The sequence below is a fragment of the Pelodiscus sinensis genome, chromosome 22, assembly GCF_049634645.1.
Source record: "Pelodiscus sinensis isolate JC-2024 chromosome 22, ASM4963464v1, whole genome shotgun sequence".
NCBI classification, from domain to species: domain Eukaryota; kingdom Metazoa; phylum Chordata; order Testudines; family Trionychidae; genus Pelodiscus; species Pelodiscus sinensis.
In genome coordinates this window covers 17,404,396-17,422,807 of record NC_134732.1, presented here as the reverse complement: position 1 = coordinate 17,422,807, position 18,412 = coordinate 17,404,396, and the positions used below count along the sequence as shown (strand labels likewise).

The following is an 18,412-nucleotide window of genomic DNA, read 5'->3' as shown; positions in this document are numbered from 1 at the left end:
GGAAAAGCGTCCGTGGCCAATCTTGACGCGGTTTTCCGCAAAAAAGCCCCGATCGCCATTTTCACGATCGGGGCTTTTTTGCGGAAAACAGTACCGTGCTGTCTACACTGGCCCTTTTGCGCAAGTCCTTCGGAAAAAGACTTTTGCCAGAACGGGAGCAGCACAGTATTTGCGCAAGAAGCACTGATTTCAGACAGTAGAAAGTCAGTGCTCTTGCGCAAATTCAAGCGGCCAGTGTAGACAGCTGGCAAGTTTTTCCGCAAAATCAAATGATTTTGCGGAAAAACTTGCCAGTCTAGACACAGCCTGGGTGTTTCAGGAAAGTCGGTTTCCCACTGTTATTTCAATGGGAAATCTGATCAGCTGGGAGTTTCAGGCACAGGGGTGGAGGCAGAAAGCCAAGCAGAGAAACAGTTGTTTTCCACCTGGCTCAGGGCAGAGGCAGTTGCCCCTGTACCTGGGCATGCACCAGGCTGGTGACAAGCAGACACATGCTGCAAGTGCCGTCCTTGAGATGGGACAAGAGCCGCGGCCGAGGGAGGAGCTCAGGCTGCCTCTGATCCGAAGCAAAGAGATTCAGCTGATTCCGGCTGCTGGGCTCCACCGACACGGAGACAGAGTCTGGGGCTGCACCCGCTCCAGCACAGCTGCTGACTCGGCATGTCCCCGCCTCCCACCCCCGGCCCCTGGGAGCCAGTAAGAGCCCGGCGCGCAGCCACCTCCCCTCTCCGAGAGCCTGGCTCTCTTGCACGCTGTACACGTGCGAGCAACGCAGGCCGACCATGAGCGCCAGCAGGACCCGCGCTGCCTCCGAACAGCTGAGAGGCACAGAGGCGCTGCAGATCTTGGCGATGGACGCGCGTCGTGGGCTTCCCCCGAAGGAGTCCGGTACAAAGCCGGTCACCACAACGGCTCGCATCGCCCTTAGCCAGAGATCTGAGCCGCCCCCGGGCTGGGCTGCAGCTCGAGCCTCATTTGACGGGGAAACTGAGGCACACAAGGGGGATGTGACCTGCCCACCCTGGACTGCAGAACCCAAGTCTTCTGCTCCCTGTGCACTTGGGTCGATAGCGGAGACTCTGCAGCCGCCTGTAATTTAGATAGGCCCTTCTGTCATCTCACCTTCCTTTTAAAACAAAATACAGGACTGTGTAGCACTTCAAAGACTAACAAGATGGTTTATTAGATGATGAGTTTCATGGGCCAGACCCACTTCCTCAGATCCAAGAGTGGAAGACTATTTTCTTCCACTGTTTGATCTGAGGAAGTGGGTCTGGCCCACGAAACTCATCATCTAATAAACCATCTTGTTAGTCTTTAAAGTGCTACACAGTCCTGTATTTTGTTTCAGCAACACCAGACTAACACGGCTACATCTCTATCACCTTCCTTTTAGGAATTCAGCTGGTACAAAGAGCCACATGCAGCTTGACACCACCTTCTGGCAGCAGTAAAATGGCCCTGTGCTTCCAGCACTGGGTTTGTCGTGAGCTGTGATTTTTGCAGCATGAGGGACTAATTCATTTGTGCATTAACTACAAGGTGTGTCAGGACCTAGAAAACGCCGGCCGGTTCTCAGACAATATTTCGTTTCTCCATCCGCAGGGCATTCCCAGCTCTGGTGACAAGAACACAATCCATGTGTGGAACGTGGGAACAAAGATCAGTCTTGCACCCACAAGTATGACTTCAGTTCTGGTAAAATTGGCCAAGAGCAGCAATGTAGTCGAGACACCATTAGACATGGGCCTTTTAATCACTGGTCCCTAGATCTGCTTTGAATTTGATGAGCATCCCAAGCTGTTGTCATATGCCGGAGGTCAGTGGTTCTCTTTGAGAAAGCTGCTCTGGTTTGTTTATCTAAAGGCTCTGTAGCCACAGAACCTCATGGCTCCGGTTTGCCATTTCCAGCCAAGGGGAACAGCAAGAAGCAGCCTTTAGATAAACAAACCGGAGCGGCCCATACGCATCTTTTTTGAAGTGGCCCCACGGTACACACAGGTCTTTCAGTGGGTGCATCAACTCAGCTGGATATTAGCCTAGTTTTACTACAAGTGACATCAAAAGCCCTAGTAAAGTCAGTACAAACTAAAATTTCTTATGGACTTGTTCCTACTGCTCTGTACACTGTACCCTGAAATGTGAGTATGGCATTTATATTCTAATTGATTTATTTTATAATTAGATGATAAAAAGGAGAAAGTAACCCATTTGTCAGTAATAGAGTGCTGTGACGTTTTAGGTCTGATTTTGTAAGTAAGTAGTTTTTAAAGCAAAATGCAGGACAATGTAGCACTTTAAAGACTAACAAGATGGTTTATTAGGTGATGAGCTTTCGTGGGCCAGACCCACTTCCTCAGATCAAATAGTGGAAGAAAATAGTCACAACCATATATACCAAAGGATACAATTAAAAAAATGAACAAATATGAAAAGGACAAATCACATTGCAGAACAGAAGGGGGATGCGGGGGGGGGGGGGGGGGGGGAGGGGGAGGAAGGAAGGTAAGTGTCTGTGAATTGATGATATTAAAGGTAGGGAGAGTGGGATGTTTGTGAGTTTTTAAGTGAGGTGAAACTTGGGGGTACACAAGAGTCTTGAAAGGGTCTAGTTTGGAAAGTTTTAGAACCTTTGCCCTTAGCTATAATGGCTCATCATAACACGAGATCACTTCTAAACCCAACCTCTGAGGGATATATGGGAAGTACAAATATATATATAGTGTAGTTGTAGACGCATCGGTCTCAGCATGTTCGGGATAGTCAAATGTCCCTCAAATTAGAAATATAATGATTCTACCCTGAGTTTTTCCTGGGTCAAATAAAAAATAATTGCAAGCAGGATCTAAAAGCATGCAGCAAGAGTCTTGCTTAGTTGCATCTCTGTATCCTGCTGATTGGGGTTTTCATCAGAATGACTTGTTCTGAGCTAGCCTGCCCCACCCAGTTTACCCTGTGTTTGTACTCTGCCCAAAGGGACCCGATCGCATTTGGGAACTCTAGGCACCTTGGTAATATAAATAATAATCTGGAGGGGGAGAAAGTTCTCAATAAAATGGTTTTTTAAAAAAACGTTTGGGATCTGAACCAGTGTTCTCTGTAAGATGAGCGCTTGGGCTGCCCAGGGGAGATTTCAATGCCACCCCGCTGATTACTAGGGTGCTCACAGACGACAGCACATGTTTATACTGGTGGTGCACATCGCCACATGCCTCGGTGCACCCAACAAAATTTATTCTGCACACGAGTGGGAAAAAAAATTAGAGCGCACCAATGTCTGAACCCCAGCTTTGGATAGCGCAGCCTGCGTCCAATTCCAGTTAAAACTCTAGTCCCGGTTTGATTTTACTCTGCTGACATTCTAAGGGCAGGAGGTTAATTTAACAGCAGGAAAATTGGGTTGACTGTTCAGATGTGGCGCCTCCTTCCTGGATGCTCTTTCTGCCCGTAACAGATGGCAGGCCGCTGTGCCAAGCCCAGAGGAAAGCCATCTGGGCTCTGTGTTCAGTTCCCAGCTGGGCTTTTGGTTTTGTCCCCTGCCTTGGTCAGAAGGAAGAGAGTGAGCAAGCTAAAAGGGCTTCTCCATCGCTAACAGCTCTGATCCTTGCAGCCTTCAGTCTCTGCTAACCAACAGCAGCGCAATATCCCTCCCTTTACCCCATAAGCCAGTGCACGTGGGACTGGCCTGACTTCCCAGACTCTGGGAATAGTTGTAACTGGCCAGCAGCAGCAGTGACTGAAGTCTGGCTGCAGTTCTCTCAAGCACCAAGTTACTGCTCGGAGCGTGTGTGTGAGAGGCAGCAGGAGAGCTTCAGAGGAAACAAGCACCTCGCAGCCACCTGCCCAGGTAAAGTGAACTGGACTCCTTTGGACAGCTGGGCCTTCTGCTCAGCCAGCCCAGGGTGCCAGCAGGCAAAGCCGAGCCTGCCTAAGCGGAGGGGAAATCAGTACAGAGAGGGTTGTATCCGTCTGAGCAGCCAAAGGGTCCCTGGGACTGACTCGGAGATGAGATTGTCTTAAATGTTTCAGGCTGCGAAGCTCATGGCAAGCCCAGACTCTCCTAAATCTGAGGAGCAGGGCCCAAGACCAGGGCTCACAGCATTTTGCACGGTTGGATTTTCTTTTGAAAGGCGGTGGCAGGGGGAAGAGTTTCTTGGAGCTCCGAGACGGGAATATCAACCTCTGGCAGAGTAATAAGGGGTCTGGCTGGGGGGGTCTGGCTGCTTATTCAGTACCGAGTGGAGCGAAACTTTTCCACTCCGTGTGACAGGGAGCCGGGAGCTGCTGGCCGAAGTCACGGGTCTCTGGGGTCTTTGGGTTCCCTGGCAAGGAATCCTTAGCCCTGCTGACTCTGCAAGAGCTGGGAAGGGACATGGACCCAGAGCAGGACTTAAAGCCAGGAGGGAGGAGGTGAAACAACACCCCCAAACCTGCCTCTGGGGCCAGAGCCTCATGCCAGCTCACAGGCAGAGCAGGCAGGCGGGGTACATGCATGTGGTTGGGGGCAGGAGAGAGGAGGAGGAGAGGTTTCACCCAGTAATGGATTCTCCGTCTCTCTCTGCAACACTTCACCAGGACTGCCGACCGGGGTGAGGGGTGGCACAAAGGGGGCAATTGCAGTGGGGCTAAGGCAGCTTCTTACCCACCCTCACTCCACACCACTCCCAGACGCCGCTGGCATGTTCCTGCAGCCATGGAGTAGGGGATGTGGCCTCCAGGCACTGCCCCTACCCCAAGCGCCAACCCTGCAGCTCCCATTGGCCAGGAGCTGTGGGGGCGGTTCTTGTGAGTAGGGGCATGCAAAAAGGCCCCCAGTCTAGGAGCACTGCCAGAGGGGTGAGCTGGTCACTTTTGGGAGCTGCCCAGTGTAAGCGCTGCACCCCTCACCTCTTACTGCACCCCTCACCTCTTACCGCACCCCTCTCGCCCTACCACTCCCTAACCCCCTGCCCCAACCCCGTGACCAACTGCCTCCCATACCCCCACCCTCCACCCCCTCCTGCACCCCAACTCACTCCCAGAGCCTGCCCCCCCTCCTGCATCCCAACCTTCTGCTGCAACCTGGGGAAAGCGAGTGAGGGTAGAGGAGAGCAAAGCGAGGGAGGGGGCAGGGATGGGGTGAGGGGGGTGGGGCTTCAGAAAAGGGGGTTGGACAGGGGTGTAGTCTCAGAGAAGGGTGGGGAAGGGGGCAAGGGAAGGGCCTTTGGGTTCGCATGAGCAGGCAGTTGGTGGCCATGCTAGGTGGGCATGAGGAAGTCCTGGCCATGCCGGAAGACGGTGACCAACAGCGCAACCGGCAGCTCGTTGGTCACCAGTCAGATGTCAGGCGGACCCTGTCCATGGCTTGTGTGTAGGTGGGGACCCGCTGACCGTCCTATCCTGGGGCCTGGCATTACTGTTGGCAGGCCTGCACTTCACCTACCTTGTTTGGCCACGGGCAGGGCTGGCTGGGGTTTGTTTCTAGGGGCTCCCTTCGTTGTGTTGATGGCACCCCGATTGCAAAAAACTCCTGGGTATTACTGTGGTACTTGGAAGCCCCGGGCTTAGCTCAGGACCCTACTGAGCTAAATGCTGTGCAAACAAAACCAAAAGAGGGTTCCCTGGCCTAAAGAGTTTACAATCTAACTGCCAAGTGCTTCAAGCTCCTAAAAGCTCAGGGTGGGGGCGGGGGGAGTTACTCTTGTGTGTGCAGAATAGATTAGGGGCTTTAGAAATGCCCCGGTTCTTTGGTCCATTACCGCTGGCAAGCCTCTGCCAATGGAAGGTGGATACTTCAGGTGACTGCTTTAGTGTTTGCGTTGGGCAGCTGCTGTTTGTTAGCAGGTCTGTCCTTGATGGGAAGCTATCCCTTGTGGCAAATGTGTTTCATGTGCTCCTGGTGTGAGGGACACAGTGGGTGTGTGGCTACCAGGGTTTTGAGGAGCTGGGGCCAGGGAGACGTCACGTGATTCTCTTTTTCATTCCTCCCCCAGCACTTCCATCTTGCGCCAAAGCCACTTGTGATCTGAAATTCCAGGCTGTGGCCGTAGAGCAGGGACCATCTTTTTGCTGATGTTGTTCTGTGTTTGTACAGCACCTGGCACAATGGGGGCCTGTCCCATGAGGGGCAATCCAAACAGTACGACGATAACTCTGGTGTAGTCTTTTGTATTGGTAACGCCTGGCCAAGGCTGGATTAAGAAAGGGACTTTAGTGGCTGCAGCCCAGGGCTAAGGGTGGCCCCACAAAAAATCTCCAGAATGCCAAAATTGCAGATCTTTTTGCAGGGCCTCCTTAGCCCGGGGCCCTGGGCTGCAACCATTATGCCCCTGCGTTCTGGCCATGTCTGGCAGAGGGGAGATGGCTCCACATGCTGCTTTTCCCCTCAGGCTGGAGCTGCAAGCACCAGGATGCTCAATCCATCCACTTCCCTTGCATGCAGGCTCCACCCCCCGCGGCTCCCATTGGCCATGATTCCCAGCCAATGAGAGATGTGGTGGGTGGTGCCTTCAGGCAAGCGTAGGGCAGTGCATAGAGCCGCCTGCCCCCTCCCTTCACAGGGGCCTGCGCCACCAAACAGGAGCTGCCCCAGATGAGCACTTTGCACCCAACCCCCACCTTAGCCCTGAGCCCCCTTCCGCACCCGAACTCCCTCCTAGACCCCATCTCCTGCCCTGAGCCCCCACATGCCCCATCTCCCTCCCACACCCCACACCTCCGCCTCCTGCCCCGAGCCCCCACATGCCCCATCTCCCTCCCACACCCCACACCTCCGCCTCCTGCCCCGAGCCCCCACATGCCCCATCTCCCTCCCACGCCCCACACCTCCGCCTCCTGCCCCGAGCCCCCACATGCCCCATCTCCCTCCCACACCCCACACCTCCGCCTCCTGCCCCGAGCCCCCCCACACCCCACACCTCCGCCTCCTGCCCCGAGCCCCCCCACACCCCACACCTCCGCCTCCTGCCCCAAGCTCCCCCACATCTGTCCTCCCACACCCCACACCTCCGCCTCCTGCCCCGAGCCCCCACATGCCCCATCTCCCTCCCACGCCCCACACCTCCGCCTCCTGCCCCGAGCCCCCCCACACCCCACACCTCCGCCTCCTGCCCCGAGCCCCCCCACACCCCACACCTCCGCCTCCTGCCCCAAGCTCCCCCACATCTGTCCTCCCACACCCCACACCTCCGCCTCCTGCCCCGAGCCCCCACATGCCCCATCTCCCTCCCACGCCCCACACTTCTGCCTCCCGCCCCAAGCCCCCCCACACCCCACACCTCCGCCTCCTGCCCCGAGCCCCCACATGCCCCATCTCCCTCCCACGCCCCACACTTCCGCCTCCCGCCCCAAGCCCCCCCACACCCCACACCTCCGCCTCCTGCCCCAAGCTCCCCCACATCTGTCCTCCCACACCCCACACTTCCGCCTCCCGCCCCGAGCCCCCCCACACCCGCCTTCCCACACCTCCACCGCCTGCCCCGAACCCCCACATACCCCATCTCCCTCCCACACCCTACATCTCCGCCTCCTGCCCCGAGCCCCCCCACACCTCTGCCTCCTGCCTCAAGCCCCCCCACACCCACCCTCCCACACCGCCTCCTGCCCCGAATCCCCATATACCCCATCTCCCTCCCACACCTCCTCCTCCTGCCCCGAGCCCCCCCCCCGCACCCACTCTCCCACACCCCACACCTCTGCCTCCTGCCCCGAACCCCCCACATACCACATCTCCCTCCCACACCCCACACTTCTCCCTCCTGCCCTGAGCCCCCCACACCCACCCTCCCTCCCACACCTCTGCCTCCTGCCCTGAGCCCCCCCCACATCCTCCCTCACCCCACACCCGCACCTCCTGCCCCGAGTCCTCACATGCCCCATCTCCCTCCCAAACCCTACACCTTCACCTCCTGCCCTGAGCCCCCACATACCCTCGCTCCCTCACCCCACACCTCCACCTCCTGCCCGAGCCCCCACACACCCTCGCTCCCTCACCCCACACCTCCACCTCCTGCCCTGAGCCCCCACACACCCTCCCTCCCTCCCACACCCACACCTCCGCCTCCTTCCCAGAGCCCCTCCTTCACCTTAACTCCTGCCCCCAAGCCTCACACCCCCATCTCCTGCCTTAAGCCCCCTCCCATCCCATAACTCCCTCCCTGCACACAACCCCCTGCCCCAGCCCTGAGCCCCTCACACACCCTAACACCCTCTCTGATCCCATGCCCCCACCTCCTGCCCTAAACCGTCTCCTACACACTAACTCCCTCCCCGACGCCACATCCCCACCTCTGCCCTGAGCTCCCTTACCCCAGAGCCTTGGGGGGGGGGGGGTCTACAAAATCTAATAGCCCTGAGCCCTCAGCAGAGTTAATCCGACCCTGTGCATGGTGAGATTAGGCTTGGTCCATTAAAGGTTTGTCTTTGGAATCCCAGGTTACCATGGCTTACCTCAGCGCCGTGGTCCGAACCGCTGCCTCCCGCCAGAGGCCAGCCGCTGGGAGAAACCTCCGCCTCAGGTGCTTCAGCAGCGGGGCCGGCCAGACGGCCGAGAAGAGCGTCCCTTACCTCACGACTCTGAAGGAAGAAGGGCCTCCCGGAAAAGGGCCGACCAGGCCGCTCCCGGAATCAGCCGAGGTGGTGGTGGTGGGCGGAGGCAGTTTGGGATGCCAAACCGTCTACCACCTGGCCAGGATGGGGGTGAGCAGCGCGGTCCTTCTGGAAAGAGACCGTCTGACGTCGGGCACCACCTGGCACACGGCGGGTGAGCAGAGCTCCGCGGGAGGGGCGGTCTTGGACCCACGGGGATGCCCCTCTCAGAGCTGGCATGTGTGTGGCGCTTGATCTTTCTGCTTGGGAAGGGAAGAGCCCGTTTGGGGGACTTGGGAAAGGCCTTGTTCCTTCAGCTCTCATCTGCAGGGTTTTTTGTGGTATCCGGGCCCTTTAAGAGTCTCTCTGCCTCAGCTAGCTACTCCTTGGCCCTATATAAGAGGGTCGCCCAGGCCAGACAACATAGGCCTCCAGAAGCCGGGCCTTCCCCTCGCCAGGTAGAGGGGAAACAAACTCCCCTTTTGCTGTTGCTCCGGAGTCTTACCCCCATTCCCAAGGCAGGTCGCTGGGTCCCTCCTTGGCCAGGTCCATGCTAGGGATGTGAAGGTTTAACCAGCTAACCCAGTGGTCCCCAACGTGGCGCCCACAGGCGCCATGGCACCCGCCGGGGCATTTATGTGTGCCTGCCTAGTGACCAGGGCTGGCCCGAGCCATTCTTGCACCCCGGGCGCCTGGCTCATGCGCAGCCCCCGCCCCGGGCGCACGGTGCATGCGTGGTGCCGCCCCCGGGCACCTGGCAGCCCCAAAAGGTTGGGGACCACTGGGTTAACCAGTAAGCCTAATCCTTAACAGGCGAGGCTTACTGCTTAAGGGTAACCAGTGGGGGCTGGAGCAGCTCCTTGCCTGCCATGCGCACGGGGGCTGCTCCGGCCCCACAGGAAACTCGCCATGGACGGGGCTGCTCCAGCCAGAACACAGGAGCAGGCCCTGCTATGGGGCACCCTGGCCTGCCACAGGCAAAGGCTGCTCTGGCCTGCCAGCTGGAGAAGCCTCAGTCCATGGTGAGCCCGGGTGCCCCACAAGCAGGGACTGCTCCGACCAGCAGTCTGTGCCAGGTGACTGCTGAGGAAATTCCCTCTGATAGTTTCTGACTGCAGCCCCCCTCTGCTGCTGGAGTGCTGGAATGGGCGGGTGGGGCGGAGGGTGGGGGGTGCTGTTACACCCTCTGCCTTGAAGTGATTTCCATTCTACTCAGGGTGGGTCAACAGCTCTCAACACCCCACATATCGCTCCAGTGCCTGGTCCGTGGCTTTTCATCCCAGCTGTTGCTGCTCAGCCACAGCGTCCACTCCTACCCGTGGACACCAGTCCTGACTTGGCGGTGCCCCCACAGAGGGTCAGAGGCTGGTGCAATCTAGGTGGCTCTGTCAGTCTGTGGGCTCTCTCTTACGATAGCCATCAATGCCAGCGACTGCTGCTGCCGGTGGTGGCTGTGACAGGCTGTATGACGGCTGTAAAGGTGCCACACTCATGTTGTGGTGCTGTAATGCCTCGGTTGTGGGCTTGGTGCCCCAACGGACCGTCAAGCGGAACTCCTTGCCTGAGGAGGCTGTGAAGGCTAGGACTATAACAGGATTCAAAAGAGCAGTAGAGAAATTCATGGCGGTTAAATCTATTCATGGCTATTGTGACGTAGTGGGGGTACCTGGCTGGTTTCTATGCTGCTGGCTCTGGGGTAACCCCCACTGGCTGCTGTGGGTAGCATGACCCAGCAAAACAGGATGAGTCACTATGCAAAGAGACCTCTCAACCGGTATGGCCAGACACCCCCTATGGAGAGGAACAAAGGAAGGTGGAATGCTGCCCTGCCTGGGGGGCAGGGCTGGAATAGGGTTGGTTAGTTGCTGTCTGGGAGCATGGAGGAGACAGCCTAGGGAAAGGGGCTGGAGTTTAGGGGCCCAGTCTCCCCCCATCTCAAGGGGGCCTGAGGCATCCTAGCCCAGCTCTGTGACCAGATTCCATCTGTGCTGTGCTGTAACCTGGAGAGGCAATAAACTTCCTCTATTCCACCGGCTGGTGCAGTCTGTTTGTGCCATTTCGGGGTGCAGGAGACGGGGGACCCCAACGCGCTGTCACAGCTATTAGCCAGGATGGGTAAGGAGAGGTGTCCCTGGCCTCTGTTTGTCAGAGGGTGGAAATGGATGGCAGGGGAGAGATCGCTTGATCATTGCCTGTTCGGTTCACTAACCCTAACCCTCTGGGGCACCTGGCATTGGCACTGTGGGCAGACAGGATACTGGGCTGGATGAACCATTGGTCTGACCCAGTCTGGCCGTTCTGATGTTCTTATCAGCAATAGGAATTGAGCGATTGTCTTCTAGATCTAAAAGGCATGAGCCTCTACTGCCGGGGTGGGCAATCATTTTTGCCTGGGGGTCACTTCAAAAATTTTTGAAGTAGCCCTGGGCCACCCCGGAAGGGGCGGGGCCTAAACAGGAAGGAGTGGGGGATCCCTTTTGTCCCCCTTTCCACTAGGCACCCATGCCCTGGAAGAGGCTTGGCATGCTCCCCCACCTCCAGGCCTTGATTGGCCTGCGGGCGGAGGAGCGCGCAAAACCGCCTCTGCTCTCCTCCCCGCCCTGCGAGCAGCGCGTGGCCCTTTTAAGTGCCGCATGCTTCTGGCAGGGCGGGAGAAGGCTTTGCGCACTCCCCCACCCCCAACCAATGGGGCTGGGGGAGCATGCAAAGCCTCCTCCGCTCTGCCCCTGCCCTGCAAGCAGCGCGTGGCCCTTGGAAGCGCCGCGTGCTGCTCGCAGTGTGGGGGCAGAGCAGAGAAGGCTTCGTGCACTCCCCTGGCCCCAGGCCTATGGGGGTGGGGGAGCAGCAGGGATTCCACAGGCCAGATCCACCTGGATCCAGCCCATGGAGGCCCTTTCACCCACCCCTGCTCTACTGAGTGTGCTGAGAGAGCCATAAGCAGGGGTAGCTGAAGACCTTTGGGGGTCCAGCTACTAGAGGGAGCCAGCAAACCACAGCACATCCAGGGCAGAGTGTTGTGGCTAACACGCCTGCTGCGCAGTTCTCACCGCTGATGTCCGCGTGTCCGCTTGGCATGTACAATAGGGTTGGGAATAGGGAGGGGGTACCCAGCTCTACCGGCGCGTCTGTGGTTTTCCCAGGTCTGCTGTGGCAGCTGCGTCCGAGCGACGTGGAAGTGGAGCTGCTGGCTCACACCCGCCAAGTGGTCAGCCAAGACCTGGAGGAGGAGACGGGCCTGCACGCGGGGTGGATTCAGAACGGTGGGCTCTTCATCGCCTCCAACAAGCAGCGGCTGGACGAGTACAAAAGGCTCATGTCTGTGAGTGGGAGCCCCCGCGTCGCCTTCCGTCTCTTCACCGACTCGGGGCTGGTGCTGCCCATCCGCTAGACGAGGGGATCTAGCTCCCTGGGGCTTTGTCTACACTGTAGGGCTACGTCTACACTGGCATGATTTTCCGGAAATGCTTTTAATGGAAAAGTTTTCCGTTAAAAGCATTTTCGGAAAAGCACGTCTTTTCCGGAAAAGCACTTTTTGCGGAAGAGCGTCCGTGGCCAATCTAGACGCGCTTTTCCGCAAAAAAGCCCTGATGGCCATTTTCGCCATCGAGACTTTTTTGCGGAAAACAAATCTGAGTTGTCTACGCTGGCCCTTTTGGAAAAAGACTTTTGCCCGAATGGGAGCAGCATAGTATTTCCGCAAGAACACTGACAATCTTACATGAGATCGTCAGTGTTCTTGAGGAAATTCAAGCGGCCAGTGTAGAGAGCTGGCAAGTTTTCCCGCAAAATCAGATGATTTTGCAGAAAAACATGCCAGTCTAGACACAGCCTAGGCGTTTTGCGCGAGAAGCTTTTTGCAGAAGAGATCTTCCACAAAAACTCCTTGCGCAATAGCGCATCCAGACTTCAAAAGCGCATCACAAATGCAATGTGCTTTTGCGCACATTGCACAAGAAAGTTCTGATGGCACCTGTGCTTTTTCGGATAGGCAATTTTTGCGCAAGAAACCCCTGTGGATCATCCACACACGCCTTTTTGTGCAAGAACTCTTGCGCAAAAAGGAGTTCTGCCTCGTAGAAAGAGGTATACTTCCACCACAAAAAAGCCCTCTGCTCTGTCATTTGGCTGTTCATTTCCTTGTGCAAAAACGTGCTTGAGGTGTGGATGCTCCGCGGGTTTTTACGCAAAAGTGGCCGTGTCTGTGCAAAAACCCTGTAGTGTGGACATAGCCTAAGGGTTTTGTGCTGCTGCCCATCGCTGTAGGATCCGAACACCTTCCGTGCGCAATAGATTGGCCAAATCCCTAGCAGATTGCTTGGCCCCTCTGGCTTTTCTCCCTGAGTGGGTTAACGAAATCTCTGCTTGGGGCAGTTACTTTTCAGGAGGCGGCGACTGTAGATTGATGATGCGAATCTTGTTCTGGTTTGGGGTGGGGGGGGGAAGCTTTGTCCAAGGGGAAGCACTGCTCGGCCAATGGACAGCCTCTGGAGCCATCTAATCTCCTCTGGTGATTTGTCCAATAGCCCAATCCACTCTCTTTGGGAATGTCTGATCCCTGGCTGTAGCGTGCGTTGGTCTTGGCAAGCCAGAGCTTTGTGTTCTTCCGTGGCCCAGAAGAGCCGTTCATAGATCCATGGTGTCCAACCGGTTCTGAAGCAGTGACCACTCTAGTGGCTACCACTCTAGTGAACTAGCCACGTTGTTCTGAAAATAGAAATAATTTTGTGAGCCAGTTAGTCACCCTCAACCAGCCAAATCGCCACTTGTGGCTAGTGGCTAGCATGTTGGGCAGCATGGTCATAGATCAAAATGCAGCCTTGAATGCTACTGGCTCCAATCTGTTAAGACTGAAAATATCATATAAATCAGTGGTCCCCAACTTTTGGCGCTGCCAGGGGTGGGGCCGCATATGTACTGCGCACCTGGGGCGCAAGAATGGCTCAGGCAGGCCCTGGTCACTTGGCGGGTGCACATAAATGCCCCGGCGGGCACCACTGATATAAATCAATGGTAACTCCCACTTCTTGGATACGGTGTGCAGAGGTGGTCGCCCCATCTCTCAAAAGATGGACTGGAAGTGGAAAAGGTTCCGAAAAGAGCTGCACAAATGATTAGAGGCCTGGGATAGCTTCTGTATCAGAGACTTCTCAGCTTGGAAAAGAGAAAACTAAAGGGGGATGCGACAGAGGCCTCTAAAATTGTGACTGGTGCGGAGAAAGTGAATAAGGAAGTGTTTTTTACTCTCCCAGAGCAGCAGAGAGATGGCCAGCCATGGCTGGCTCGGTGTCCCTCTTGTCTTTCCCTGCTAGGGAGTAGCACACTTTAGCATTTGAGTTCAAGGAATCACCATACATGTGAGTTCTGCAACATTAGTTTCTTCTTGAAGCCCTGAAATGCACACTATGGGTATGTCTAGACTACATTGTTTTTTTGAAACTTCCCTTTTTTCGAAAAAACGTCACCTGCAATTGTGTTTGAAAAAACGTCACCCCACTGCAATCGTGTTCTTTTGAAATTAAATGGAAAGAACGCAGGGTTTTTTTTGACATTGGCAAACCTCAAATTATGAGGGAGAACACCTTTTTTGAAAGGGCTCTTTTGAAAAAAGGCGTGTGTGGATGCAAAACAGGGACATTTTTCGAAAAAAGAGGCTATCGAAAAGAGCACAGGTGCCCTGGTGGCCATTCTGTGAATAGCAATCAGGACTTTCTTTTGAGAGCGTGTCCAAGCAGTCTGGATGCTCTCTTTTGAAAAAGTAGATCGCTTTTTTGATCTGGTTTTGAGGCGTGAATGCTCTCTTTCAAAAGAAGCTTTTTCTGAAGAGCTCTTGCAGTCTAGACGTACCCTATGGTCAGACCTGTGTCCGTCTCAGGACTCTCCGATTCAGTGGCCTAATGGATTTGTAATGCTCATGACAGGTAGAGGGAGCAAAAACAAACTGGTTGGTTCTAAACCCCTCTCCACTGTACCCAGCTTTGGGGACTCAAGTAAAAAGGTCCCCAGATCTAATTCATCCCTGGTTTGGCCTTTGCAAAATCAAACCCTGCCAGTGGTACAGCATATTTCCAATTGCTCTGCCTGCTTATGTAGGCATAGGGCAATGTCCCTTTAAATAGTGACTGAGCCGATGAGAGGTGCTTACCAGGTTCTGAATGTTGGGAATCCACCAGAAACCAGGGAGCTCGTCAGTGTGTGTGGGGGAGTAGGGGGGGCAGGCCTGGCTTGTTTGCGTGGAGTTATTTGGGAAGGACCCGGATGTGGCCCTGTGGTTTCTTCACCTGGTTGAGTGTCGTGTAGAGATGCCGCCCCATGCTGCCTTGTTTGCATTAATGGGCCTGTTCTCGTGTCTCATTTGTAGCTGGGGAAAGTCTATGGCATCGAATCCTACGTCCTGTCCCCTGCAGAGACCAAGGACCTGTACCCGCTGATGAACGTGGATGATCTTTATGGCACGCTCTACGTCCCTAAGGATGGCACAATGGATCCTGCTGGCACCTGTACGACCCTCAGCAGGGCAGCTACTGCCAGAGGCGCTTTGGTAATTGACTATTGCACAGTTGTGTGGGCCTCTGAGCCATGTAGCTTCTCCCACACTCAGCCAGATGTTCTCTTTCGGTACGGTCCCCGCCCCTCCCTGCCATGAGCCTTCTGCCTTCTTTTCTTGCCCTGCCCGGCCTCTCTCATTCTCAAACCCAGATCTGTTTCAGAGTTGCCGCCTCCTGCTTTACAGCTCCCCCGCTTAGCAGCTTGGGGCGAGGCTCTGAGTTGACTTGGAAGCACGTCCCAAACATGCTCATCAGCTGAAGAGATGGTGGGTTTGATATGGAGCCCTAGGAGCTTATTTTCCAGAGAATCGCGTCTAGACTGGCGCATTTCTCTGGCTTATCCCCAAGCCGGAAAAAAGCGGCAGCCATGTAAATGCAAATGCCGCGGGGGATATTTAAATCCCCCGCGGATTTGCAATTCCGAAGTGTCTCATTAGCATCCCTTTTCCGGAAAGGGGTACCAATGTAGACACAGCCCAGATGTTGCCAGACCAGAGAGTGCCGGACTAGAGAGGTTCATCCTATAAGTAATAATAGTTCTCTGAGGTTTAAAATTGCCTTAAAAGGCCACTGATGGGTAGTTTAAAGCCAACATTAAGAGGGAGATTAAATTCCCCTCCAGGTAATAGGAATTCTTTTTATGAAAGGTGGGGTTGGGGGGGGATGACAGATCTACATTTGGATTAACACTTCCTGTCCTGGGAAGAGGAGCCTAGGGGTAAATCTACTGGCCTGTGTCTCCAGAGTAGAGCTGAGCAAAAATTTTCAGCTAAAACATGTACATTCTCGTCGGTTTCATTTCACCCTTGACCCCACCTCCCCTAATCCAATGCTTTTTGTTTTGACATTTTTGAACCCAAGCATTTTGATTTTTTGGTTTGAAATGGGTTTTTTTTTGTTTCAAAATGTCCTTTAATATAATTTTCCTAATTCAAAAGTGTTCAAAGTGAAAACAAACGGTTTAATTTGCTTTGAAATGTAAATGTGTTCATTTTTTCCAACTTGGTTTTGGCCCGATCTGAAACCATGTCTTTTGATGTTTCAAAATTGCCAATGAACTAGCAATGTTCTATTCACTCAGCCTGTTTAGGAGCCTTGGGTTAGTCTTTTGGTATCGTGAGTCCAGTGTTTCACATTCAAACTACAGCAATATATCCCTGTGTTTCTGTCTGTCTGTCTGTCTCTCTACAGGTAATAGAGAATTGCCCAGTGACGGGTATTCAGGTCAGAGCCGATGACTTGGGTGTGCAAAGAGTAGCTGCAGTGGAAACAAACTATGGGACCATCCAGACACCATGTGTGGTGAATTGTGCAGGTAGGAAATCAAAGCGGCATAGCTACAAACTTGCCCCTGGGTGTAATCTGATGAGGACACCAGTCCTTCCGTCCCAGCATTAAGGAGATGTTTTTCCTGCCTTTGAGGGTGGCAGTCCATGCTAAGGGAGGGGAATGATGCCAGATGAATGCAGCTTCTGATTGTGTGTAACACTGAGCCAAAGGGCCCTGTTAACGCCCTGTTTCCACATGTCAGAGGGCAGCACGGTGGACTCTAAGCCTCAGGTCTCTAGCACATATAACCCACACCCCTAGTGTGGTTCACTGTCCCAGGCAGTGGCACCTAGACCACAACAATAGATAAGACCAAGAGATCTCTACGGCATGGGTTGGGAGCCAGCTGCCGCTCAAGCCATGCTGTAGAAGTCTCTTGGTCTTATCGGTTGCTGTGATCTAGATGACAATGGACCACACTAGGGATCTGGGTTATGCACAGATGCTCATATGTCCCTGAGGTGGCCGGGGCAATGGCTGTGATCACTCACCAACAGGTGGTTTGTTTATACGACAGGAGTGTGGGCCCGAGCCCTGGGCCAGATGGCTGGTGTGAACGTGCCCCTGGTGGCTATGCATCATGCATACGTGGTGACAGAGCGGATAGAGGGCATTCAGGTCAGTTCATTGCTCTTCTTCTCTAATTGGAGGGCTTGCCATCAGACGGGCGTGTGCTGGGGGCCGGGGCGTTCAGGAAGGGACTTTTATTGGGGTGTGTCCTCCAGGTTTTCACCAATCATCTGGTTCTCCAAAACACCCAACCTCCTCTCCTTTCCTAGAGGTGTCCATGTGTGCAATATACTCCCATCTGCTCTAGGAGATGCTCCTCTTGGGGTATAGAGTGAGAAAACATCTGTAAATAATCTGACCCCTAAAGCCCACTCTCCAGGTTTGTTTGCATCCATTGCCCCTTTTATCTGGTTAGCCACAGACATTCAGGCCACATCTCCACTTGCTGGAGGATCAACGTGCTGGTGATCAATCCTCCAGAGTTTGATTTAGTGGGTCTAATAAAGACCCACTAAATGGAACACTGAGGGCGCCCCCGTTGGCGCCAGTACTCCTCATTGTTGCGAGGAGTAAGGGAAGTCGGTGGGAGCAGTCGACCTCCCGCTGTGGGGCTGCCACAGGAAATCAGGCAAGGTATGTCGGCTCCAGCTACGCAAATCACATAGCTGGGGTTGCGTGTCTTGCATCCATTTTCTCTACCAGTGTAGACCTGCGCTCAGGCAGAGGAAGGTTCTACTCATAGAGTAGCCCCTGAAAGCAGAAGTGCTGTGACTCATTGGCCAGATCTGCATTGCTGTCTGAGGTGTGTCTATAGCTAGACACTCCCTTGCTTGCACTCCTAATGAGGCAGAGTAGATGTGACTGCACAGGGTTCAGCACAACAGAGCAATGGGCGTGTGTACCCTGAGACCCTCGCTGTGCTTGTATAGCCTGCTCTGAGGCCCCCAGTGGCCCATCTATATGGCTGCGTGGTGCCCTGCTAGCCCGGGCATAGCCCCTCAAGCTGCAATCAGACCTTGGACAGCCGGGGCGCGTACTGTGTGTGAGCCTCCAGCGGGTAGTTCATCCATGTTTATTATTTCACTGGTAGTTTTACTGAACAAATCGGAACGCTGGCAGATAATTCTGCAGACAGAAAAGGGAGGGCTCCTCTAATTGGTAAAGCTTTCACCAGCCAATCAGAAATGGAAACAATACCATGTGACTGTAGGTGACCTGCTATATAGCGAACACACAACACATGGCTGTCTAGCACCAAATTGCACAAGGTTTACAAAGAATCCATTGGTTCAAATGATCTGGCACTGAATAGGGCTGGTGACAAGCCGGGGGAAATGTGCAAAAATGTTTATGAAAACTATTCTCCTCTTTTTTTCCCCTTCAAAATGTCCTAACTTGCTTCGAGTGACCAGAGAGCAAGGGTGAACAATTGGAACAGGAGATGGGGGGAGGGGAGTAACAGG

The 18,412-nt window shown here is 54.6% G+C and overlaps 1 protein-coding gene across 1 annotated transcript in view; it reads left to right on the top strand.

Moving 5' to 3' along the window:
• The first annotated feature begins 3,690 nt into the window (after window positions 1-3,690).
• The window catches only part of SARDH (sarcosine dehydrogenase), a 120,413-nt gene continuing 105,691 nt past the window's right edge, over window positions 3,691-18,412 (top strand). Inside the window, exons 1-6 of the mRNA XM_075905253.1 lie at window positions 3,691-3,847; window positions 8,413-8,740; window positions 11,706-11,884; window positions 14,924-15,103; window positions 16,302-16,425; window positions 16,957-17,057. Of these exons, the coding sequence (XP_075761368.1) occupies window positions 8,419-8,740; window positions 11,706-11,884; window positions 14,924-15,103; window positions 16,302-16,425; window positions 16,957-17,057 (906 nt within the window). The 5' untranslated portion in view covers window positions 3,691-3,847; window positions 8,413-8,418. The remainder of the gene's footprint in view (window positions 3,848-8,412; window positions 8,741-11,705; window positions 11,885-14,923; window positions 15,104-16,301; window positions 16,426-16,956; window positions 17,058-18,412) is intronic.